Source organism: Micropterus dolomieu, linkage group LG15 (assembly GCF_021292245.1).
Source record: "Micropterus dolomieu isolate WLL.071019.BEF.003 ecotype Adirondacks linkage group LG15, ASM2129224v1, whole genome shotgun sequence".
Lineage (NCBI taxonomy): Eukaryota > Metazoa > Chordata > Actinopteri > Centrarchiformes > Centrarchidae > Micropterus > Micropterus dolomieu.
Genome location: NC_060164.1, coordinates 15594019 through 15614071, shown reverse-complemented (window position 1 = coordinate 15614071; position 20053 = coordinate 15594019). Strand labels below are relative to the sequence as shown.

Below are 20053 nucleotides of genomic sequence, written 5' to 3'. Positions count from 1 at the left end.
ATTAAAATTGGGATGATGAAACATATTTTTCACCATAAGCTGTAATGCTTTCTTCAAAATACTGTCTGACTGGTTATTGTTTGTACAGGTGGTTGTGATGATGATGATGATGATGCTGATCCTACCTCTGCAAAATATTATGTTAAGACTGAAACAACTGCAGGCCACTGTCCTGTACTGTATGTGTGAGTGAGGGACAGTTGCCACAAGAGGGAGCCGTTTTTAAAGCTTTCCCCGTACCGTAGTCTAATGGTCTGCCTGCCAGCTTCAGGTCGGTTTGGAGGCTGGGACATACATAATAGAGATGATAGGCCCTGAAAAAGGCCTTGGGCTGGTGTTGAGGTGCTGAGTTTATTGACTGATTAAGTGATTTGATTGGTCGGTATTTTCTAATGGTGCATATTTTTTCTTGTTGTGCACATGAAGAAATCTTTTTTCAAACGGACAGAATCATGCATGTAGCCTAAGTAGCTATAGGCTTATGTGAAATACTGTTGACTTACTGATCAGATAGGCCTAAGCCATACAAAATCATCTCACCTCTGTTCCTGAACAACCCCCCACCTCCCCAAAAAAACACACACACAAGCACACATGCCACTTTTTAACATCTATAGACAAAACAAATGTTATTAATGATGAATGCTAATACTTGTAACATTCTTGTAACATAAGTAATACATAGACTATATTAATGTGACTCAGAGACAGTCTGTTAAATTGTTTTAATTTAGTATCTGATATAGCAGTATGTAGGGCTATTAACCTTTTGATAAAGCTGAGCTGTTGGGTTGAAGTTGGAATAGCCAGATGAACCATTTGTCTCATCCTGTCGGCTAACACTGAATATTCATACAAACCAGACGGTCATTGGCCCGCGTCCTCGGTGACGCAGAGCCGTCCTCATTACATATTCAAAGAGTCTCTCTCTGCCCCGCTGCAATAAAGGCAGATAGCTGACCATGGGGAGCAGGGGAAAACTTTTTATACTGACATGGTAGCGCAATGAATTTTGAGTAACATCTAACTGGGACGAGGCTCCCGGCGTGAGGAGGACAGGGCTGTGTACGGGAAGAAAAAAGGAGCACTTGCCATCTGCCGGGTTACGGGAACGAAAAGCAAGACGGCAAAATAGTTGAGACCAGTCCAAGAATCAGCGGTGGAAAATCCAGTTTAGCCATTTGAATTGAAAGATGAGCTTGTTGTCTGCCATAGACACGAGTGCCTCCGTGTACCAACCCGCGCAACTTCTCAACTGGGTCTATCTTTCCTTACAAGACCCCCACCAGACAAGCGCCTTTGACGCATTCAGACCCGAACCCAACTCTTCCCACCCGGATCTCAATTTCAGCAAGACTCCCGCAGCGGCAGACTTGAGCTCTTCCCTGAACTCCAACTATCTCAACAACTTCTTTCAGCTGCAGCGGAATGAGGTGAAAGATGGCATGCCGCATACATGTACCTAACTGGGTTATTTAAGAGTGTCAGATTGTGATGGATTTACTACAGTAAGAAACAGACTTGGTTGATCTGTTGACTGTTGCACGTCTGTGCAGCAAATATTTTAGCATGTACAGCATGGACTAGTGTGGTAGGGTATCCAGAACCGCCATGATATTTCTAATATGGACAGTAACTTCAAATAGTCTCATGAAATCAACATTTAGCTTTTTGGATAGTGTTGAAAAACAATATATCAGAACATTTAATAGGCCAAGCATTATCATACTTTATATAAAACAAGAAAGATATAGGCTACTGTAAATATCACTGCAAAATTATAAGCCCAAAAAGGGATATCAAGATTCCACAGGAGGTTGTCAGTACACTACAGTAGGCTAAGTAGTGTGTCACTATAAACTCACTTGTGAGTAACTCAGTTATACTCTTAACTGCAGGAATATTATAGGATTGTTTGTGAATTTGAAATTTAATTTGGCTAAGCTTATTCAACCTTACTAGATGGTTAAATAGCTATATATCAAAACATGGTTAACTATGTATAGACAATTAAATTCCCTTTCCATATCATCTCATTAAATACATCGGAATAACAGCGTTTGTTTTCAGCACACTAGTGAGTTATGGTTCAATGTAAAGGTGAAACTGGGTTTTAATCAGACATGTCTCTGATCAGAATGGCAAAGACGGCCGGATGGAAATAGATTCCCCTGCACACCTCTGCCTGGAGAGAGCGGGCCACTGCAGCCTCCTGCTGAGGCCTGCTGTCTCGGACTTCCTCAAATAGACCTGCTTGTGCAAACAAAATCAATCCTTGTTTACATATTGGCTATTTTTGTATCTCAGTGTAATTTTAGGGACAAACATGCTGATAATGTATGCAAGGTGCAAACCTGATACTGCAGACCATAGAGTGCAAAAAAGGACCCACCACCACCATCTCGCCCCTCAACCTCATGCAGCACACACAGACAAATAATCACATATGGTGGGCAAAAATGTTAATCTAAAGAATAAACAGCACGCTTCCCTGTGTGTTGATTACAATGCTGTTAAGTTTCTTAGATCTATGTTCCTCGTATGCTATGTGTTGGAAACTCTAGTAGGGGATAGATGGTGTATTCAGCATCTAGAGCCAGTGTCCATTATTATAGTGGTAACCATAGAGGCCTTTTGAGGTAATTTAACATGAAACAGTCCTCTGAAAATTGGGTGTGCACATTATACATTACACACTGTTGTGTAATGCCATTCAATCCGCATGAGTATAAAGTGTTTCAAACTGAGGGAACGCACACAGTCTGGAAACGGTTTAAGTGGTTGGGGGGGGGGGGGGGGGGGGGTGTATTTTGCAACTTACTATACCGGCTAAGCCAAGTAAAATAAACCACTGCAGAGATTTGATGATGAGATGAGTAATGCAAACTGTGGTTGTTTTTGCAGTGACGGATCACACAACAGTCTACTTAAAGTGAAATGGTGGCTGATTTGTTGTTGATTGAAAACTCCTATTGTGGCCAAAGTATGCTTACTGCAATCTCATCTGCTGACTGCTTTATGTTAATGTTTGTAACGTTTTCTCCCTCTTTATCTGGTTCTTGGCCAATAAGAACAAATATTTATTATGTGACTTATAATGTGACCTTAGAACATTTATAACCAGTATGGATTAATCCAACCCTATAGTAGTTTCCTGTGGAATTTTATTATTCTACCACAAGTCACTCACCTTTAAAGTGTCCACCAGACACCACAGACCTGGTGTGATTGCCCTCTGCAGTGTGACATTTCATCCCTGGACCTGTGAAAACAGTCCCATGTCTGCTACAGTTGTCCACCTCACTCACTGACTAGTAATGATACCAATTTAGTCCTCATTGTTCTGGTCAACACATACATACACGTCCATCCCCACACACATAAACACACACCATCCTGCTCACTCACTCACTCACTCACTCTCACAGACACACAAAATAAACAAACTGTCTCACCCCACCATTAGCAGATGTGTGTGAAATCAGTTTCCTTTGTGCTGACAGTCGGAGGTTTCAGGCCAAATTGAAGAAATGCGAGGAACATCAATTGAGCAAAGTTTCCTGTTTTTGTTACAACAATTTCACTATCTGCATTACAGTAAGACTTAAGTATAGTGAATACACAAACATGCACATGTCCTCGAGGAGTGTTAATACATAACACAGTAATACACTGAGCTAAAATGCACGACAGATGGAAAACTTGAGAAACTACAGCGCCGTAATGCTTGATTTACGATGACTACATGTAATAAATGAACATGAGTCTTAAAGCTGGAGCTGGTTAGCAAGACAATCTCACAGCCTGCAGATGCAGATTTGGCTTCCATGCCTGGCCAGGTTGCCAAATCTGAGGTTTCTGTGCTGTGCAACATTCAACATCAACAGTAACATCAATTCCTAGATGCAAAGCTGTGCCCCAAACAGAGGCATGACCGTCAGGGATGAGGAAGAGTCTATCTGTGGATTTCATCATGCCACTGACATTTTTTACTTCAGAGTGGTGTCTCATCCATTTGTTATTAGTGCAGTTAAACTAGGCAGCTGACTGGTTAGACTGTTTGTTTAGCAACTTTTCCACACAGGTCAATTACCCAACCATTAAAAAAATACAAACGCTAAAATCAACATAATTTCACCCAGAGGTCAATTCCTGTCTGTCATTTCTGGATCGTGTATGAAGAGAGGAAGGCATGAATGAGATGGGAAATAAGGGACTGCAGGCAATGCTTTCCCTGTTATTAATATTCAGATGGCATCTTCTATGAATTCACTGGGCCATGTGGCATGCAACACTGTGCTCTGTGGCTCCGAGCAGACTACAAACACTGACCATGGCTAGTTTACCACCAACAGTGCATGGTGACATTGCTGATGTTCCACAGGCTGGCAAGGGAACATGCCTCCCATCTTGTTTACAATGAGTCATCCTCTGTAAAGTCCTGTCTTTCTCTGTGGACATGCTCAGTACTTTTCCAGCTCATGAGCACAGCTGGGCCTCTCGCCAGATGTTCTGAATTTAATGAGAGAAATGATCTTGGAGGGGGTTTTTTCTTTTTTTTTGTGCAGCAGAAAAATAGGACAGAGAGCACTCAAAGGAAATTGATGATAATCTCAGCATTTTTAACACAACCAGAAATGCAATATTTATGTGATACTATACTCTTGTATGTGGCAATGTTGTCCACCAATCTGTGTGTCAACAAGTCTGACATGACTGTATGAAGCTCTGAGAGTTGGGAATTGTGTGATCTGAGTGTGAAGACGCCCCAAGACTGTTCTGTATCTACAATATATCGTACTTGACACATTGTAGACAAAGAATCAGAAGAATGACGTTAAAATTGAACCTTGTCTGATATAATTCTTATTTTGTAGGCCTTAAACAACAACGTGTATAAGAATGTGTCACCCTATGGCTCCCTGAACAACATCGTAGATGGACTCAACTCCCTGACGGACCATTTCTCAGACCTTTCCCTTTCTTCAGAGCCAAGAAAACCCAACAAAAGACCTCCACCCAACTACTTGTGCCATCTGTGCTTCAACAAGGGCCATTACATCAAAGACTGCCCTCAGGTGAGGCTTGTAACATGCATACATTACATAATCTTGTCTTCAGATGAAACAAATATCTTATATTGTTGGGTGTACATACCCTATTGTATGACTATTAACTTGTGTTTTTCATTGCAATAACTGTGTGTCTTTAGACTTCTTCGGTGTCTTTTCATTTGATTCATACAAGCCAATGACTGATGGCTCTAAAAGCTGTGCTTGCTCCAGCCAATGCCTGTCTCTCTGTCTTTCTTTCCCTCTCTCTCTCTTTCTCTCTCTCTCTCTTTGGCTCTGATTTGACCTACTTGTTAAACAGGCTGGCCTCTGTCTTCTGTAGTCATGTGTGTGAAAGTGTGTTTACGTGTGCTTGTGTGCATCTTAACTGCCACATCATTACACTACAAGAAACTGTCCGTTATAACCATGATAAATGAACGTGTTGGACTAATTCAAGGTGAAACTGTCTCTCTTTGCATTTGAATGAGCATGTTAGCCATGTTAGCATGAGCCACAAAGTCAAAGTTGCATTCGTCTACCTTCAAATTTCCTACAGATTGAGTCTGTTATGATGCAGGGATTTTGGGTAAATCCACCTTTAGGTCTAGGATGGAGGTTATGTGTGACTAATAGGGTCTCAGCTGCTGTCATCTCCCAAGATCTAAACTCATTTTGGTGAACACCAGGATAAATTTAGGTTTTAAATGATCCCTGCTAATTTACTTTAAAATACATACAAATGAGAGGAAAACTTAGGAGTTACACATATTGTGTTCATGCATGGTAACTATAGCAAAAGTGAAGAGATATTTTGTGGAGTTTGCAGGAGTTGTTGAGAAAAGAATGGACTATGAAATTGCTGTGGTGGATCTGTCATTGTGGTGTTATATAGCGCCTTGTAAAGGCAAACTCCATGGCTGGGACTGCGGCCTGGAAGTGATCTAATTTCATAAGAGGAACACAATGTCACTTTCCCTTGGATTTGTGAAATATTTACATACAGGTTTTTGTTTTTGGACTCATGTTGCCTAATAATCTCTCTCCTCTCTATGTCTTTATTTTACCTCTCCCATTATTTTTCCTCTCCCTTTCCCTGGGTGAGGTGCAACAGCCTAACCCCAGCCCTGCGTTTCTTTTGCATGGAATGGTAATGAGGAGCAGATGTGAGATTAAAATGCTTTGACTCGCTTTATGACATATGATGACTAGTCTCGGGAGGTCTGTAAAAGACCTGTGTACTGATGAAATATCTCCTGGACAGCTACAAAATGCAATGTGTGGGAATTAGATCATCTATTGACAACTCCGATGAGACTTTTCAGTCGTGGTATATCATGCAACAAGTAACTTCTACCTTCATTTTTCCTGCAAGTAGTGCTGTAGTTGCTGGTGTGAGTAGTGATCAAATGATACTGATACTCCACATAGGAGCAGTTGTGCATCAAGTAATACATAATCTAGTATGTTTATTACCTTTTCCATATGTCCGCATTTCTAAACCATATGCTGTGTATATTTAAACATCTTCAGTGTACCATTTTAAAAGATTTAAAAAATGTTTAAAATGGTGCTTTATTAAACTAAACTCCTTTGGCAGTAGAAGCTGTAAAATCGATCTAGTTATAGATGTAAGCATTCAGGGGGGACCTCAAAATCACACATAGCTATCTTCTGTTTTATATTTCAGTGGTTCGTTAAACTGCCAACAGTAACTCAGAAAGCAGCAAAGTCTCCAAACGGCCTCCGCACCTACACAGTTCAACCCCATCTCAGTTATTTAGGTCTCTCCTGGGCTTTTCTCTCCATAAATTTACCTTCCTTTTGTGCTACATCACTTACACTATTGCCCAGTCACCTGTCATTGTGTGCCAATGATAGCTGAGCCTTACCCAACCAGCTGAAGACCCAAATAACAGATGTGACACACATCTTGCAATAGTAACATGAGTTTTTAATGGCAAGTGTTCAGCTTCACCATTAGCCAAGACAGGTGTCATTTTCCGAACAATATTTCCTTGTCCTACATTATTGTTACTCTGTTTCAGAAGGTGCAGGGATCAGTTGTGTGCCCATGGATTTTCTGGTGTCTCCCTGCACTGGAATGCATTTAAGGATAAATGTGTCACTAATAGTCTGTCCTGTCCAGAGGTGCTTTGCCAAAAAAAACAGAGGCTTTTGCTTCACAGTGCTATGAGTATATGTCATCCAGGTCCAGCAAAGAATCCCATTCTGATGCCATGTACAGTACAGTCTTCCTCTTCTACTTCACCTCACTGTGTTTTATTGTGTTCTTTTGTGCTGTGACTTCTATTACTGAGTTTAGGTAAGGGTAACGTTTGTATGTTAAAATGGACTGAATATCACATGACACACGTTTGTGTTCTTTTTATTTAAATGCCAAGGCTAGTGATATTCTGCATTTGTTTTTTGTCAACAAATCCCACGAAAAGACCAAAAATAACAATGAACTGATACTAACAACACTTTATATAAAGCCTGATATAGCTTATTCTTCTGTGGTGGAGACCTCCATTGTTGTCCAAAAAACCTTTAAAAGCACATTAATGAACCTTACTGTTCCAATATATGTTCCTTCATTCTGATGGACACTGAGCACTGTAGTTTTTTTTAACCTTAAGATGCCTTGCTGCTGTAATTACTAATTAGAGCACCAAATGTGTGCTAATCCACAGCTGCAAATAGTCCAAACAAATGTACTATCCACAAGTTATGTTTGCTAAAAACTAAAGCGCACAATTGCTCTTGAAAATAACTCTTTTTTAAATGAAATTATGTATTTGTGACCTGTGTTTAAAATTTACTTTAGTGGCAACCAATTGACAGACAGAATGGGTCAGAAAACACTGAGAGACAAGCTAATGCATTTTTGGTTTTAGTCTTTTTATAGGATATGTTGATAAAAACAAAACTATAGAATAACACTTTATTTAAATAGTACACCAAGGGCGTAACCATGGTATCTACCTTGGGGGGACGTACAAATGAGAGTCCTCATCCAGAATTTAAAAACTGCATTTCTCACAATTCTGATATTTATATATGAAAATTCACACACTAAGAACTACATTGACCATTTCAATTCACATTTAAACGACTTGTGAGTGGCTCCCCCTCCATTTGTTTTGGTCAGCTGCTTACTGTGTACTGACTTTTAATACACCTACCAAGTAGACAATTGTTTGACCAGATATCATAATTTTACCAGAAGAACAATGACTGACTTTAATGGTCATTTTAATTTGAAAATTCTGTTTTTTTTACTATTAGTTTTACTTATATATTATATTGTTATACATTTTATATTATTAGTTGGTGGTTTCCCTATTCTTTGCATTGCTTGGTTCTGAGAGAATAGTGGCTTGGCAATTAAATAGTTGAGGTTACAAAAGTGTTTATGCATTACTTAAAATTTCAAACCTTTTTTTGTTCTAACATGTTAATATTGGAATCACACAGAATAGACTTGTGGCTGTGCTGATAGAATTATATTGTTTTTCAGGGAACTCTTGGTAGTTAAGAGAAAGCCACAGGCCTGGCAGCAGCTGCCCGGTGCTCCCGGTCATGGGGACAGAGGTGTTATGTAAACTGGCTTTTATTCGGAAAATGAGGTCGCTCCCCCAGTTATGAGCAGAATGCCCCTCACTGCCATGCTCTGGCCCCTGTCCAAGATGTCTTCCACTTGCACTCATGATTTGGTTCTGTTCAGTGGACTAATCCTCTGAACAGTTGACTCCACCTCTGATTTGAGTAATCAAAATTATGCATTGAATGACAGCTTCTTGCTATGTCTCCCTGTAGAAAGATTCATGGAAAATCTCTTTGCTGGAATGCAGGTTTGTGGGTATGTGGGGGTGGCTGCTGCTGCTGCTGCTGCTGCTGCTGCTGCTGCTGCTGCTGCTGCTGTTGCTGTGTGCTGGTGTGTGTGTGTGTTTTATGTCCGTCTCAGAGCCTCCTGAGTTACTATGCCCCATTCCTGGTCCCAGTGCATTCCCCTGATTCAGTCTGTCAGAATTATCGTTTCCTGGGCATGTTTTTTTTTTGTTCTTCTGGAAAAAGATTTCTGATTTTTGAAAGGTAGAATATTTAATTTATAAAAATAACTGACATAACATTCATGACTACACCTGTTTTCAACTTTTTGCCTATTTCAAAAAGTTGGTTTCAAATCTTAGAAGTATTTATAAGATAAATCTTAATAAAGTAACCCAAAGCTGTCATCTTATTTTGTTTCAAATAATGCTAAATCCTGATCAGTGTTTTCCAAGTGAGTCCTGTTCACTTCAAACCAGTGAGAAAAGCGCAGACAAAACTAAAGTTAAGCATAAAATTTTTACGTAGTAGCTTATTGTTTGTAGTAAGATGCTGATTGAGAAAATAACAGTTTGACATTTTGGGTAATACGCTTATTAGCTTTTAGAGTTAAATACGAATATTAATCTTTTTATTTTTATATAACATTTTTACATATTAAATAAAATTAAGAGATTAAACAGAACCAGCTAGCTGTTTCCTCTTGTTTCAAGTCCTTGTGTTGGGCAAAGCTAACCAGCTGCTGGATGTAGCCTAGTGGTTCTCAAACTTTTTCTGTTGCGCCCTCCATTCAGAAACAAAAAAGTTCAAGCCCCCCCCCACCCCCCCACCCACCCCACCCCCACCACGGCAAAAGTGGATTTCATTTTTATCAATCACTAACAACACGGGCAATTGTAATAAACAAGATTCAGGTTAGCAAAATATCTTTGCTAACATCAAAGTACTTGTTTATGTCAACACTTGAATGATATTCATGCAACTTTAGGTCCGCTCAACGACCCCCCCACCATTAAGCTGATGACTATACTTAAATATGGTAAATAGAAAAGAAGCATCACAGTTAATGGTTTTGAACAGAAACACGTGGAGCTCATTGATCCACAGACAGAGCCTTTTTTCATTGAACCAGGATAATGTGCCTTTTGTTCAAACAGGTCATAATTTCAAACTTATTTTTTTCTTTTGAATTCTCCTCTAGTTATCTCTGTAGTGATATCTGACTTACCATAATTTATTAAAGTGAGCTGACATGGGCCAAAATGTGTCCCATGTGAGACATATCCAATGTCACTGAATCGTTCAAGTTTCTGCACTCTGCTGAATGAACAAGGATGAACTTCAAAAGGATGTCCTGTTTCTGTTTAATAAGTGCATGTGCAGACATTTCCCCCGTCCCAGTCCCTGTCAGTCAGTCAAGCCTGTGATTTGGTCACGCCTGTTTCTCCTCTAGCATGTATCTGGGACCATATGCCGATTGCTGTGATGGACCTCACCTCATGCAATGGTAATTAGGGCAGCATTCAGCCCTTTGTGACAAATGGTCTCCATAATCTCCCATAACAGTGTCAACACGGAGACCTGAAGTGAGCTGTGAAGGGAGGGCCTCTTCAGAGGCAAATCACGCTTTGAGTAATGTCTGACTTGCCAAATGTGTGCTTTTCCTTTGGTTGGTGGTGATAAACTTAATGACTTGTCATTACTGTGGCCCACTTTATCCACCATAACAAACATCAGTGGCTGTTGTTTTGACAAAATGTATTTGGTTTTAAATCTCCCAGTATTTGCCTTTGACAGAGCAGTGATCTTTTTCCGAATTGCTTGGCAGTCGTGTCGGGATAATTGTGCAACCACTTTGTTATAATGTTTCCGTTTGCTGATGTACTAGGGGCTGGAGGTAGAGTAGGGGAGATACTGTGTTAAATACACATTGTAAGTTTATAATTTACCAGTTACATCTATACACACAGCACAATCTGTGTGCTTCCCTTGTGGAAAACAAGCATTTTAGCCCTGTTTGGGTACACCCTTTTATGCTGTGTAACTCCAATAATGAAGTCTTAATTAAATCATGTTCAAGCTTGTTGATCAGTTCTGCCTTTTTCAGCACACACTTTCTCTACTCTTACTAGTTATTCTCAGGAAGATTTTAGAGGTTGTAGAATAGAATAGCAATTTTCTTGAGTTAAGATCTAAAGACTGGTGCTCTTTAGGGTGCAAATAGATTTAACTGAAACTAAAAACTTTGAAGACTCTGCTTGTAACTGAAGACACACACATTTATTAAAATTAAAATGCTTGAATGATAACAAACAGCACCATTGTTATTTCCCCTTAATTTATTTACCAGTTAACAAGTATGCTGGGTATGAGTATTTATTGTGTTCATATAAAAGCCCCAGGGGAATATTTAAGAAAGGAGGGTAGGCGGTCACATTCACAGGTAGATCGCTCCCATGGTGTAATACTGTTGGCTTTTCAGCTATAACAGTTAATCAGAAACAGTGCCTTGCTTGTGGGTAACTCTGTAGCAGCAAAAACCTGTCTGATTCACTTCACTCAGGTCATTTTTTTTCCTCACGCTTTGCGGAGAATTTGGTTCAAAAATCCACATTTTCCACTCCACATAAAAAAAATCCTAAATACCAGTTTGATATTCCTATGTGCAGCTTCTATCCCATATTCAGAACAACTCCGCCTCAAGCCTCTGACAACTCTTGTATTGGAAACATGCTGTTAAACTGTCTAAAATAGCTTGCTTGCCCTTGCCCTCTTTAATAGTTAGTTCAGTGCTGATTATTCAATAGTTCAACAGATTATGTGGGCTTAACGGAGCTGGAGACCTTAGTTATACCCCTGAGGGTAATGTTCCTGGGAGGAGAAGGAACATAGATCCTACATCTGTCCTTTAGCTTTTCTAATCTCTATTGAACCAACCTCCTGCCTTCACTGAAAGATATCTTTTGGGAAATCGTGTATTTACATTTTCCTCTTCCTCCACCAGCTGTTTTCTGTCTTCTAGTCTCTGCTTCATTCTCTCTCTCTTTATGCATCCAGGAGTTTGTTAACCCTGTCAATAAACAATCTTTCAACACCCCAGTCACACTTCAACATTTGTCATAAGAGAGTGCTTCACATTTTACCCCCATGATCTCTGTACGGTGGGGCCAGTTCTGACATGACTGCAGAAATTTGTTGTGGCAGGCAGGCAGTTTGAATGTGTCATTGTCATGGCATGGAGCGCTAACTGAGTTTGTCTGTGTCAGACACAGAGAAGGTATGGATCGAAAGCGTGAGAAGGCATGGGAGCTGAGAGACAGTGAGCCAGTGAAAGGGGAGTGAGGGCACTTCCCCTGAAAGGAAATCAAAGTTAAAAGAATGATAAAAGTGTGGTTTCCTGCCAGCTGGTTTGTGTTCTGTACAGAAATCCCATTCTTCCTCTCAGATTTTGCTGAGACAACAATCGCACCACTTCCTGTTTTGGTAACCGTGACACCTCTATCCCCATCTCTAGGAGGCAGTGCACTGTTACATTTGCCATAGTCAGGTAAACCTGCAGCTGCTCTCAGATTAAATGCTGAAATACAGTGAAATGACAATCGAAGCTCAAAACTGCATCATCAGGATAGAGCTGTATGAAGCCTCAAAATACCATCTACTGACTTACTGTCAGCTTACTCTTATGTCAACAGATACAGTTTAGCTTCTTTTAGGTGAAACTAAGCTGACACTAAGTTGTCTCATCTCAAATGGATTTTACACCTCCTGTCATCTGATCAGTCCTTCCTTTCACACACAGACTAAGGGTGTATTGTCTTAAGTTTTGCTACATGATTCTATTAGCTTATTTATATAATAATGTGAATCTTTTTTCCTGTCACGCTGCTGAGCCAGCACTGTAAAATGAAGGCTGCAGTTAATAGAAGAAAATAAACAATAATTCTTTTGGGGCAGTTGCCCGTCACATTGCTTTATGTAAGCTTGCAGCATGAGAGAAACCAGGTCACCCCTCATTTTACAGTCCAGTCTCTGTGCTAGCTCTTTTGTTGTCTTAGAGTACTTTAGCACAAACCCCTTTAAAAGTGTAACATTTTACCTTTCTACTGAATACCATTCCACGTTGAAAGCCAAGACATCTACAGTTCATCAAAATATTAGAAAATTGATCGAGGTCATATTGAAGAAAAACAACACCAGCAATTACTTGTTCAGTAACAACACAAGTAAACACAAGTACAGTCTTACGGGGGTCAGCAGCCATACACTGAGGCCTCAGGAACTGGGATGGTTCGCCTTTCACTGAGGGAGAAGGGAGGGATCAGAGGGTCAAAGGTCAGATTTTCACTACAGCATGATGTCCTGGTAGCACATCAGAGCCAAAGGGCTTTTTTAGCTCATGCGAAATTTGAAAGTCTCATGTAATGTCATGTAATAAGCCATATATTTAAATCACATATCTTCACATCAGTATTGTCAACATCTTTTACTATTTACTCTCTAGACTCAACTAGATTGACAGAAAATGTATTGATTGATTTTCAGATGCATCATTCAGATGCATTTCCTGATCTTACGACAGTAAACTGTATTTTGTATCATTGTAATGGACCCTTTTCTTTATTTGCTAATGTTTTATAGACCAAACGATAACTTGAGAAAGTAATTTGTGGATTAATGGTAATGCTATTTTCAGCTTTAGATAGGTTAGGTTCAGAAGATCTGATCACTATATAAAACTTACATACTAAACGACTGAGAACCAAACTTATTTTTCAGCTGACAAACACCAGTAACTGGAATTATCTGATTAAGCTACTTAACAGACACTTTACATGAAGTGTTACATTATTTTCTCCATCCTGACCGTTACCGTAACCTGTTCTCTCTACCACAACTCATTAGCGAGCTGAGAAAGAGGTAGAGGTTGAAAAAGACTTCAGAATGGACTGGTGTTCCACACGGCAAACCACCAGACTCATACATCCACATCAGACGGCATCTAAGTTTCGTGTTTATCTCTACTGGTTGATCAGTATTTGGTCAAACTAATTGCTCCTCGTAGCAGCACGGATTCTTGTCAGATGTGAACAACAGAGATTCTTCCAAGATAGGAGACAGACTGACGAAGAAGACGAACAACCAGACGGACAGGCAGAGACACTGTGAAGCTGCAAGTGCTGGCTCACAGGACTGGATTTGGTGTCAAGAGATCAGGGACCGACACTGCTGGCTTTGTGTTGCGCTTGAATGGGCACCTTAGGGAGAGACTGCGGTTCTGAATGGGTACCATTGGGGAAAGCCCAAGTGGTGGGAATGGAGGCTGGTAATTAAGGCAGTCATTGTATGTCTGTAGGATCTGTTAGACAGAGAGGTCAGGAAGGCAGGCCCGTATTGTTCCCCCTGCAGGGCCCTTACTGCATCACAGTGGTGCGTCAGACTCAAGTATGTTTGGATAGAGTCTTGGATCTTACAGAGAAAAAAAAAGCCACACAAACCACACAGGCGGTCCTATACAGTCTTCTTGTCTATATGACAACATATAGACTATAGGGGCCTCGGCCTCTTTTGTGGTTTTGATTTTGCAACAGTTTTTTCTCTCTCTTACTATCTTGAAGTCCTTTTCTGTCAGACTACCCAAGAGCCCCAACCCTGTCAGGAATCAGGACTGTGTTAACCATTGGGTTAAAACACAGTTGTGGTCAATATGTGACATCACAGGGGTGTGCCCAACTCAACAGTATATTGTTGCGGTGGTGATGTGCTTTTTAAAATCAGTCAAAGGAAATAAAAATAACAGTGGAAAGTAATGTGCAGAGAGAGGGGAAAAGCCCACAAAGGGCTTATTCATTACCTTAATTAAATAATATAAAATAATATTCCCAATATCAGAGATATAGATTATGTAATAAAAGAAGCAAAGGTTATAAGACAGAGGTTAAACATTCTCAGTAGGACTTTTCCTTTAACCAAAAAAAAGACTTAGTATCCCTATATCTTGAAATGAATTGAAAATAGACCTCTGCTTGTAAGATTGCTGGGGGAGTTTTGATGACATGAAAATAAGACATGAAATGAATAGGATTGTGTATATAAGTACATATTTGGAAAACATACATTGTTAGATGCTGATGTTTCTGAAATAAAGGGTAATTAAGGGTTGTAGAAGATATACTTTGCCATACCGTGTTGCAGTATTAAAATGAAGAATAAATTAACGCATTACATGTTGCATTAATATGAACATGCAGAATGTATAAACTGATTTGACTTTTGCCTTAAGACGTAAATAACTATTAGGGATACTTGTACTCAGGCTTGTTTGCTGCTAATATCAGCATGAGAAATAAAATGGAAACGTGTGAGAACACCGTATTGAGATTTTTTTGTGCTTTTGTAGTGAGGCTATCCCATGTGATTAGTTCAGAAAATAACATAGTGTCTTAACTATACTATTAGATTTACTTCCTTTTTTTCTGCCACAGTGCGTTCTCTCTAACTCAAGTCTAATTGTAGGCCTTGTTTTTTTCACAAAACTCAAGCCCTGCTTCTGTAACTTTCAAGCGAAAATAGATTTTGGTGACTGCCCCTTTACTTACTGTAAAAAAAAATAAAATAACATGCATTTAATTTGGTAACTTTTTCCTTCCCTCCTTTCTTTCTCTATGCACTGCCCTGTAGTATGTCGGGAAGTTTCTGGCAGGGATGAGGGCTGGGGGAGGTGCACCATGGGAATGTTTTTACAGAGTGACCCCTGATCTTCCTTCCAGTCACAGAGAAGGATCTGAAGGCCCTGTGCCTGTCTCTGCTCTAACACTCACTCAGTCAGGTTACCGAAGAGAGAAACAGAGACTGAGAGTGAAGAGAAACTGGCCTGTAAACAGATACGGCTTTATCAGGGATGCTGCAGACACACTGTATCAGACAGCTTTTTTCTTTAATAGTGTCATAGCTGACAGACAACCATCCTCACTGTGAAAAACAGATGTGGCCATTGGCCACTGCCTGTCGACATATTTTATTTTTGAGCAGTTATACAGAGAAAGATCCTTTATAGCGTATAGGGCCACAGGTCCAATATAGCATTGACACCAATTGACACTGAGATTAGCAACACACGTGTACAGTAAATTCGGAATTGACTTACACAAATATACAAACACACACTCACATCCACCCAAAAAGACACAACCACAGGTATTGTTCGCAAACATACACAGCAGTAGTATGATCATCCTGTGGCAGATGACGAGATGTTTTGTGCACCTCTGTATGCCTCAGTCTACCCAACCTGCTCTTGTCATTCACTGGCCTGGTAACCCAATGCTGCTGTGCAGCTGCACAGCTCGCTGGGCTTAGTGGGACCATGGCTAAGTCCAAGGCTAGGAGAGGGCAGGGGGGATATTCACACCCACGGCATTAGCATTAGCCCTTAACGCCCTGTAAATATGGTAAGTGTAGGAGTACGGTAAACTTCTTCTATGTCTGTGAAAAGAGGCAGCTTCCATGTCAACCTGGTGCGCTGATGGAACCGATCTTCTGGGTTCAACCAGGACAGATTCCAAGGCCCAGTTGGCCCATACTTGTGTTTTCTATGAATGAAACATGAAGACAGAGAAAGGATTCTGTCAAAAACATCAGCTTTAAAACAGGAGAGTGTTATTGGTATGAACCAAAACACCCACATGCTTAACTCTCAGGGGTACCCATCAGTCATCCAAGAATATGACACTGAGATCCATGGCCGATTAGGAAAGCTGGGTTGTGGAAATCTAGGAATCTGGGAATAGGGTTTTGGCATAGAGCACGCTGGCATGGTGATATGCCTCTGCAGCTGTTTGACATGAATGACGCGGGTCTGTTACTGAGGAAAAAATCTTTGACGTACACTCATATGCACATGTGCATGTATGCCTGTATTGCCTGCATGCATTGTACGGCAAGCCTGACAATAAATATCCTGTCATTATTTGGTTGGGCAAAATCAAACCTAAGCGTATTAATTGTCATAACATTGAAATCAGCAGCTTACAATAACTCATAATACAAGACCCCCACCTCCCGTTTATACAAACAACAAGAAATTGCAGGTCACCACATTTAATTTTTAAGCAACAACATCATTAAAGATGACTTAGCTGAGATTTGTTTTAATCTAAATCAACAGATCAGCATATTGTAATGTCAATTTTGCCATTTTCCTCCCAGAATACAGTTACTGAATGCTACATTGTTTCCTACAACTGGAAAATGTTTTATGATCGTTCTTCTAAGCCAAGCCACTGACTGAAAATCTATTATAAAAGTCAAAAACACATAGTAGGGTAGTAAAAAGAAAACATAATCTTATTTAACTGATAAAAAATTCTCCTATGAGTTATTTCTACGGTCTTTGGGGTAAATTTACAACCCCGTGTTTTACTTCTGCCATATGTGTTTGTTTTTATTACTGCAGAAGTGCAGCAATTATGCCTGTATTTATTTGCTTTTTGGTTTATTTGAAAGGGACAAATACAAATAGAATTGAAACCATAACAATTTTATGATCCAGCATACTGTTTGTGTAAATATGCTTCAGCAATTTTTCTGTGGGCATTGATGACAGTTAAAAGCACAAAATACATCTTTTTGATACTTTCTGGCACATCCTCCTCACTTATCTACATGACTGACAGCTGTGGGATGTTTTATCTTTGCTACAGCTGTCTTGATTTACCCTTTCCTTGTATGATATATCAGCATGTCAAAGAACAGACTAAACATAAGTGGTATGAGTAGAATCCGAGAAAATGTTAAACCTAGACTGCTTTAAGATGCTTACAGAAAGCATTTTTGTGTGCGTGTGCTGTGGCACAGTATCAGCCAGTAGAAAACACACAGAGTAGTACATAAAGACACACATATGCAGTGGACTTACTCTGCCAAGCAGAGGCCATTTCCTAGAATGAACTATTTTGGCATCTCCATGGAGCTGGAAATGGACTTGTGGTGGTTCTTTAAAACAGTTGGAGTGGTTGTCCTCTTGAAATCCTCCCCTCTGTATCACTGAGAGATAACAATCCCATTTATAAAGACTTGTGGCCTCAGTGGCTAAACCCAGAGACCCACAAGGGAAAAACGTGCAGCCCTGAGTGTCACTTCTCACCTAAAAATATTCCGCTTCAGGTCATTTAAAAATGCATTGCTGTCCACCTTAAATAGACTACACTGGTGATATTTGTTTCAGGTCCATGTTGGTTTGTGATCCTTTTAGGAAATGTTGCCTGTTAAGAATGTTTTCAAATAGCTGGACGGATTTGATTATATACTGAGATTGTTGTGGTTTCTTTCCACATAACACATTTGATACTTTTTTCTGTCTCAGTCCACTACTTCTTTCTGTAGCTTCCCACACACATTATACCTGAGATAGGATAAATGGAGCGAAAGTCTTTACAACAGCACAAACGCCTCATGGGCATATTTAGACCTGGAAACAACAGGGATGAGCTATTGTGAGTAAACTGCTTTTTATAGTGTAATGGAATGTTCCATATGAATAGCTAAAAAAACTTCTAGAATATGAAACCTTTTTTAAGAATAGCTCCCTGCACACATGGGTGCAGTGCAGGTTCAGACGAGTGAGTGACTACTGATGGGGAACTTAAGGGATAAGTCATTGAGCTCAAATACCATTTGCTGACTTATATTAGAAAAAATAATGAATCTTTGTCGGCGAGTCAATTTTATCAATACATAAAGACTTTTCCATATTATAGATTGACAGTTTATATGTCAATTGGTTTTTGAAGTGCTACATTTTGATGTGGATCTATATATTTTGCACCCAGTCAGAGGAAAGTGTTAGGAATAGCTGCTTGAAAGTAGCACTGTTATGCTAGCTCTCAGCTTGTCACCACACATAGAATGAATGAGGTGACTGAGTAACCCGTAAATTTAAATAGCTTTAATATCTATTTATCCCTTTTTTATTTAATGTAGCTCAGTAATATACCCTACCCTAACCCTACTCCTATACAGACTATGATACAATAAATGTTACAGTAGAAAATAAGCAGCAGTGTTATGTTGAGATTATTATGTACAAATAATGTGTGTTGGCATTATCAGAGTGTTATTCAGTGTAGAGCTGAATTGATCCATTTTAAATTTGCTGATTTGTCTTATGTGAAGCTAATTTGAAGGTCTTTAAGAAAGTCTGATTTGAATTGTTCACTATTATCTGACCTTTTTTAGGCTAAACAATTAATTGATTAATCAAGAAAACAATCGGCAGATGTTACTTTAGTCTCTGCTTTTCACAGAAAAAGTAGAGACTAGAGTGTACACAGTCTGAACCTACCGTTTCTACTTTAAATAACATTGAGGTTGATCAGTGAGGTCAGAAACCCATTGCAGTTAATTTTTAAAATAGCATGCTTTAAATGGTCATTTCTTCTTATTGTATGACTCAGATGGGTTTTATCATCTGCACAATGCACTTGGTGGTATACTGTGTGTGTCTATCAAAGTTATGTCTGTAGCATGAATGCATGCATGCACTTGTGTGCTTGGTGGTTTGCACAAACCCAAGTGTGTGTGATTGAGGTTATGTGCAGTACACGATTGTGTAATGCTGCGGCTTATATTTAGAGACAACTGTACAAGATAAGAATGCATATCTCAGCAGTTGTAGACGTGGAGCTGTGAAGCAATGGAAAGGAATACAAGGCAGTTACCAGCCACAGCGATCTCCACCATCTCCATTATGGGTAACATACAAAAGTCACTGGGAAATATTTGTAATAATAAGTTTGTAGCCCGATAACCACACATGCACTTTTTGTGGAGTAAACTGAGAATAGAATAAGCCTGATTATCGACTCAGGAAAATATATAATGCTAAATATGTATGAACAAAGTGAAAGCCACGTCACTGGCAAAACATTCACTAGTGATAACTGGCTTTTTTCTGCTGTAACAGGTTGGAGACTCAAAACCCTGCTGTCATCTGTGGTGCGTGTTTACAAGCATCATAGAGTTTGCTTAAGTGTGAGGTTCAGTGTTTAAAAGCTCCATGAACCACATCTTGGAGGTTTCAGCTGTACTGAAAAAGACCAAACCACATGATTAATGGTTACTGAAACACTATTATGAAACGTTCAGGAAATATTTCCTTGTCATGTCTCAGA

At 39.7% G+C, this 20053-nt stretch overlaps 1 protein-coding gene across 1 annotated transcript in view; it reads left to right on the top strand.

Moving 5' to 3' along the window:
• Positions 1-968: 968 nt before the first annotated feature.
• Positions 969-20053, top strand: part of zcchc24 (zinc finger, CCHC domain containing 24) — a 33124-nt gene continuing 14039 nt past the window's right edge. Inside the window, exons 1-2 of the mRNA XM_046071035.1 lie at positions 969-1433; positions 4878-5078. Coding sequence (XP_045926991.1) covers positions 1194-1433; positions 4878-5078 — 441 coding nt within the window. The 5' untranslated portion in view covers positions 969-1193. The remainder of the gene's footprint in view (positions 1434-4877; positions 5079-20053) is intronic.